The sequence below is a fragment of the Anoplopoma fimbria genome, chromosome 2 (genome assembly GCF_027596085.1).
Source record: "Anoplopoma fimbria isolate UVic2021 breed Golden Eagle Sablefish chromosome 2, Afim_UVic_2022, whole genome shotgun sequence".
In the NCBI taxonomy this organism is placed as follows: domain Eukaryota; kingdom Metazoa; phylum Chordata; class Actinopteri; order Perciformes; family Anoplopomatidae; genus Anoplopoma; species Anoplopoma fimbria.
The window spans coordinates 30,352,325-30,359,629 of record NC_072450.1 but is presented as its reverse complement, the minus strand read 5'-3'; the positions used below and the strand labels follow the sequence as shown (position 1 = coordinate 30,359,629).

Genomic DNA, 7,305 nt, shown 5'->3' with positions numbered 1-7,305 from the left:
ACCTCCCTTCCCCATCCGTAAGATTTTTCCATGCATTACGCCACCATCGTCAATCGTCTCACGGTGGTTGGTTGGCCAAAACCGACATTACCAGTTCTTTCAAAGTTTTGCCCATTCACCCAGTCCAGATTCTTCGCCGTTTCCTGGAAAGGTTCATTCTACCTCTTACTTTTGGCAGTAAGCGCAGCCCCAAAATATGCGATTCCCTTTCCGAAGCACTCTGCTGGATCACATGCAACAACCACAAACTTCCACCTGTCATTCACCTTCAAGACGACTTCCCCACTGTCACACCATCTGCCTCCCCTCCACCCTCAAGTCCCTGCACTTAATTATTAACCTCCCGATAAAGTTACCAAATACTGATATTTACGGAGGAAAGAAAATACATCTGCCATCTGTGATTGATTGTACCTCGTCACATAATATTCGTAGTTCCCTGAAGTGTTCCCAAAAGTCGTACTCTTTTTATCTCTGGGTGCAGCCGTTGCGCCCCGAAAGAAAAAGGCGCTTGGGAACGCGTGCGTGCCACGACGAGTGTTGCTCTCGCTCTTGAACATGACTTCCTTGTTTCCTCAGTGGATTTAAGAGCACAAACAATTTGACATGTGAAGGGCCCCTAACTATTTCATGTGTTGAGGACATTTACACAGCGGGGGTGGGTTTTTTGAGTATGCCATTAGCACAAGTCACAAGTACTTTCATATAGAACACCAATATTACAGGAAAAAAAAGCAACATAATATTTTTGGGTTATGCAGTCCATTAACCAATTATGTAGTGCTGTATGGGTTGAGTTGGCCTCTATTTATGAAACAATATGGAATCTCTACATTCACTCCTTCCGTTCTTACCTTTCACAATAAAGGCCATAGATATAGACTATTCAGTCGAATATTTGACATTTTCTTGATGTTTATTAGTCATGTCCACGGTGTGTAAAGTCCTTTAGACTGACACACCATATACTCAGAAGCAGTGGTGGAAGAAATAGTCAGGTCTTTTACTAGAATAATTTAAATAAATGTCTGTTTAGCCATTATATATCGCAGAATAAAGTAACACAATCGTGATTGAGCCTATGGCCCACTGATGAAAGTATTGCAATATTTATAAATTAGTAGGATTAAAAATCTGAAAGAAATGCTGTATTAGGGGCCATTCATAAAAACACATGGAAAACACCAGCTGTGCTGCTTTCATCCTTATATCCAAGGAGCTTAAGCTTTACTGTCTTATCTTCTGTTACTAAGCAACCAAAACCTTTGGGCTGCAATGAAGATAAAGCTGCTAAATTTGTAACCCTCAGTGACTAAGCGCAAAAAAAAATCAAAACAATGATGAATTGATTCAAGCAATGTAAATCCTACATAGTACCTTCACTGCTCCATTTGTCTGTGACAGTTTGGCTGAGTCAAATAGTCTGCGTGAAAACCCGAAAAGCTCTGGGTAGCCCTGCACTAAAATGATTGACTTCTCCTCCATATATTTACCATAAAATGATATTTACAGAAAAAAGAAAAAGATTTATATCAGCTGTAATAGGTTGTTCTTGTCCCAGTGTTCCAAAAGATGAACCATTTCTTCGCAATGCCCTGAAAATTAGGCGCTTGGGAACACTTGCGCACTGCAACTTTGTTGCTCTCGCTTTTAAGGGTGCCTTCGTGGCATGTACGTGGATTTGATGGCACAAAAAATGCGTCATTGCGAACGTCCCTTAACAGTTGTTCTTCACTGTATGCACACAAACTATGCACACAATTCTGAATAATAGCTTTTCATTACAGAAATCTTAAATATTGCCTCTTAATGTGAATGTAGCAAAACCACAGGGTATGTAACTGTTACAAGTATTATTATATGGTATTACTCGAGAAAAGTACAAGTATCTAAGAATTGTACTTAAGTACAGTTCTTAATTAAATGTACCGAAAGTCCAGTTCGTTTGATTAAACAGGCCCTATTATACTATTTTCCAGGTGCATATTTTTATCTCCAGTTACAGTTACAACATGTTTACATGCGTTAATGCTCATAATCCGCCTTGTTTTTCTCATCCTGGCTGTCCTGCAGTACCTCTTCTCACCCTCTCTCTGAAACGCTCCGTTGTAGCGCTTGTTCCTCACTCCAGAAATCAAAGTCTGCCCTGATTGGTCAGCTAGCCCGCTCTGTTGTGATTGGTCAACGTTTCGCATGCGTCGGAAATGTCCCGCCCCTTACAAACAGAATTCAGCCCCGTCTTCCAGAGCGGTTCAATAAAATGCTTAAGTTGTCCTCTGTGAAATGCAGCAAACACAACATTAAGTTTTCGTTGTACTTCTCTGTCAAAGTGTTATAAATGAAATGTAGCCACTTTTTCTTCATTTCATCTCCTTTCGGAAGTTCAATCAAAGGACATTTCCCCTCGCAGAGCACAGCATCTGCTCGGAGCTTCAGCTCCGTCTCTCTTTTGTTGTTTGAGGGTCAAACTAGCCGGAAGGAGTTTTACGTCACTTCTGTAACATTCTGACCTCATAAAGTTACAGAAATGAAGGAGAGAATTCAAACGAGCCGTTTCAGGCAGCTCAGGAGCTTCTGAGGGGGAGGGTAACTCCTTTTAGGCGTGGACACTCTACGGACCTTTTACATGTAAAAAAAATATATATATAACACACTAAAGAGGGAAAAAGTGGAAAAGCATAATAGGGCCACTTTAATGTGAACACTTTGGACTGCTGAAAAGGTGGTCTGCGGCACAGATTATAAGTACCAGGGTAGGAACAAACTGTATCAAAACAAGTTAGTGGGCTGCTTTTTAGAACATGTTGTCATGACTATGCGATCCCTCTGTAATTAGTTCCTAAAAAGTCCACCATCTCTCTGCAACTGATGACATAACTTAAAATGAAACACGTCATGCCCTCAAATTGACACGACTTTAATAGGTAATGCTGTAGGTTTACAGGCAGTCAGTTGGCCAATAAGAATATTTCCAATATTTCACCAATTAAAATAAAGATATCATTTAAGCAAAGAAAGGCTTGACACTGAATGCAGGTTGTCAAATAAAATAGAAATCTTTATTAATCAGACCTGAACACGATATTTGTTTCTTTTCAAATTAGATGAACTATAACTTAAGATTTGCATGTGTTTTCATTTCATGATGACATGACATTCAGGGGCGAAAAAGAAGAGGATGGCATCTTCCAAGGGTTCACCTTTTTACCTCAAACACCATATTCTAAATGATTTGCATTGAGAAAAACAGCATTATGAGATTATGTGACAAGAGGACTACCAGAATATGTCATGTTTGGGAAAATTGTGACACTGAGCGAAAGACACTGCAGCAGTACCAGTTGTTTTTGATGTGAGCAATTTCCCCCAGCTGGCAGAACCAGCGAGACAATAACACAGCAGTATTACCCCTAAACGTTTCCCCCACTGCATCACTATATTGAGAAGATGTCTATCATACAGACACTGTTGACAAAGGTAAAAGCTGTTGTACAATGAGAGCTCAGTCTGAGGAGTGTGATTTATCCAACGACCACAGTGTCGTCGTCTTGGAACTCGTAGAAGGGAACCTCGAGGTTGAGGGGGGCGGGGCCTTTTCTGATGCGGCCCGAGGCGTCGTAGTGAGAGCCGTGGCAGGGGCAGTAGTAACCTCCGAAGTCGCCGGCATTGGCAATGGGCACGCAGCCCAGATGTGTGCACACCCCGAGGACGATGACCCACTTCGGGTTGAGGACCCTGTCCTTGTCGTGCTGAGGGTCGCGCAGCTCGGCCATGTTCACGCCAGCTTCTGTGGTGATCTCCTTCTCTGTGCGATGACGGACAAACAGCGGTTTGCCTCTCCACTTGAAGGTCATATTCTTGCCTTCAGGGATGTCGGCCAGCTTTATTTCAATCTTGGACAGGGCCAGGACGTCAGCCGAGGCGCTCATCGAAGAAACAAACTGAGTGACCGCCGTCTTGGCGGCGTAGACGGTCACCACGGTTGTGGCACCGGTGACCAGGTACGAGAAGGTTCTTCTGGATTCACTGCTCTCCTGGGAGGACTTGCTGGGGTCGAGCACATCTGGGCGCCTGTAGTCAGAGAAGTCCGGTACCCTGATGTCTGTGTGGGCAAATCGCACCCCCGCACAGCCTGCAGACGAGAACAAACGGGGTGATCAGTCGGACTGCATGGATCAATTACAGTCAACGCTAACACAGTGCTGTTAGTTTGCTCTATTAGTGCTGGAGCAGCTCAGACTTCTGAAACCTTCACTTGTATAATTGTCTAAATGTCTGCATATCTATACATGACTCTATTGTCTTAAAATTATTTTTAAAGGACGCATTTAATTTGCGACTGACTTTGGTGATCATAAAATACATGATAAAAGACACAATGTCCCACCAAATCAATTTAAATGCAGGTTAATGAAAGCAGCTGTGCAGTGAGATCAGATATGCAGACATACTCACTTTAAAAGGAGGGTGAGTAATATAGGCCATCTTCCAACCTTTTTAAACAGAATAAACATTTTTTATATTGTAATATTTCCTGGAAATGACACACAATATAGCCATCAGCAAAGTCGGACATCTATAGACGAGCTCCCTCCAGCCAGGTGCCACCTTATTTGGGTTTGTGTAATGAAATTGATATCTATTTAAGTTACTGTGAGCAACTTTTCACTGGTTATGAGGCCATCCCAATTTAACATGGATACCTCTATACGATGTTCATAAAAACCAGCATCGGTGCCACTGGGTCAGAGTCCTCACGAAACCACCCAGATCATGCACGTTAACCAGAGAGTCCTTCAGCTCAGACCAATATCATAAAAAGCAATAAAATATGATAAATATACTAGAATTATCAGATATTATTGCTTTTTATGAAGAAAAAGAGATGTAATTTAGACTAGAATCTAAATTACATCTCCAGTGGATAATGAAACCATGACAGAGCAGCAACACTCATCATTATCAGTTGCAGACCTATACACACACACACACCGCTTCAGCAATAATGTAGTGGACGCGGTCGAACAATTCTATGATAATTGACTTGATGTGATGTTTTTCGGGATTGCAGTCAGAGCCTGTAGCCACCAATTGATCTAAATCTTTATTTTGACCAACTTTTACACAAGCTTGAATTCTTATGCAATGAGATAGATAGATAGATAGATAGATAGATAGATAGATAGATAGATAGATAGATAGATAGATAGATATATGTGTGTGTGTGTTTGTTTAAGTGAGACTCTGTGTAGAGTGGATCAGAAATGTTTGCTGCAAGAGACTTTGCCTGATTGTTGATGATCAGGCAAATGATGATGTGGTAGAGTTTAGAACGAGGAGACAGTGAACACTAAAGAGCTCAAAGTTGTGGGAGTTGTCCCGTTACTGCAGTGTCAGGACTCCACAAGCATGGCGTCTACAGATGCCATGCTTGTGATCAACTTCTTCCAAACACAAAAGTACAGTATGATAGCCAAAACGCTCACCCTGATTCATTACCCTCATGAAGGCTGATGTTACCAGGGTATTTCATGAGAGTGCTCGGCGAAATCAATATTTTGGATCGACTAATCATTTCTCAGTTAAAAACACTTGAACCACATATTTATGCGCAACATATATTAGTGTATGAACCACAGGCTAAACAATAAGAGTAGAAAGCATCTTCTGAAGGGTCACCAGAGGAAAGGAGTACTACCCTGAGCCTTCCACTTAGCACTTACTGTATTCGTATTAGTTTGTTGCACTTATTGTATTCGTATTAGTTTGTTTATGCTCTTAGATGCTTGTTTAAGAAAGGAGATGCACTTATGACTTCTGGTGACTAGTAGTTCTCTTGAATACCTATGTTGAATACACTTATTGTAAGTGGCTTTGGATAAAAGCGTCTGCTCAATGACTGTGATGTAATGGAAAGGTGACTGTGGCTCAGAGGAGAGAGCAGGGTCGTCCTTCACTCAGAGGACTCGGCAGTTCGATCCCTGGCTCCGCTAGTCCATGTCGATGTGTCCTTGGGCAAGACACTTAACCCCGAGTTGCTCCTGAAGGCTGTGTGCCATCGGTGTATGAATGGGTGTGAATGATTAGGAAAATACCTATACAAGTACAGTCCATTTACCCAAATACCTAACTGCATGCTGGGAAATCTGATCTGGTTACAGCCACAAGTACAGTACATAGTTGATATTCCAACCCATAACCCTGGTATCAGTCCCACACACAGGGCACAACAGTGAAGTCACTCACTCAGTGTTGACCTCAGGCGAAGGCCTCTTTAGCGCCCTGTGCTACAACGATGCTAACTATGCTACAACCAGGAAGAGCCTGCAGCTAAACATCCTGGTGTCTTTAACAGTGATCCATGTGATATTACACACATACACACACACACACATGGCTTCAGCAGTGATGTCTCGATGCTAACGATGCTAACTCACCACTGATGCTCACAGTCACAGCAGGCCCAGTCTTCGGGCTTTGACCGCTCAGAGACTCCCGGCAGAGGAACTGTCTTTTCGGGTCCAACAACACCTTCTCCGCCTTCACGACAACCCCGGGCACCAGGGCCTTCAGGGGACCGGCGACGGCCACGGCTGTGGCCTGCATGTAAGGGGAAAAGGCCCCTGAGCGGGCGGCGAGAGACATCATGTTTGCGGCGCACTGCTGCTGCTAGAAACGACCTTGCGTTACGTTGACTGGCTGAGGGAGCGACGTGACGTAACCGAGTGCGTCATGACGTACCAACGTCATACGTACCAACGTCATGACGCGGTGAGAGGGTTATTTACTGTCCTTCTGCGACTCTGGGTTGCACACACACAGTACCAGTCAAACGTTCACTGACATGCCTGTAAAACTCACTTTCAAACTACATTCTACAGCGTCACCACAATCCTGCTCACTCAGAAACATTAACATATAATATCTCTAATATTATGGGAATTAATAATAATAATAATAATAATAATTAAGCCTTTATTAGTCCCACAATGGGGAAATTCGGTTCTCTGCATTTGACCCATCCCGGAGGAGCAGTGGGCTGCAATGAAGCGCCCGGGGAGTAATTTTTGGGGTTAGGTATCTCGCTCAAGGACACCTCGGCACATTTCCTGTAGAGGGGTTCAAGCCACCGACCTTGTGGTTGCGGGTCAAGCGCTCTACCTCATGTAAAATCCCATAAAATCCCATGTGTAGACTAATGCAAAAACAGCCTCCCAGTCTGAGCAGATACATTAGCCACCACCCTCATAAGTTTCTGGATTCTGGGGGAGGGTTTTTTTTTCCCTCGCTGCTGCTAAGGAAAGA

At 43.1% G+C, this 7,305-nt stretch overlaps 1 protein-coding gene across 1 annotated transcript; it reads right to left on the bottom strand.

Moving 5' to 3' along the window:
• Positions 1-3,031: 3,031 nt before the first annotated feature.
• On the bottom strand, positions 3,032-6,724 carry LOC129105382 (cytochrome b-c1 complex subunit Rieske, mitochondrial). Its single transcript, XM_054616377.1, has 2 exons — positions 6,438-6,724; positions 3,032-4,132 (listed from the first exon to the last, which is right to left on the bottom strand). The coding sequence occupies exons 1-2, from the start codon at positions 6,646-6,648 to the stop codon at positions 3,522-3,524; spliced, it is 822 nt and encodes a 273-aa protein (XP_054472352.1). The 5' UTR covers positions 6,649-6,724; the 3' UTR covers positions 3,032-3,521.
• Between the last annotated feature and the right edge of the window lie 581 nt (positions 6,725-7,305).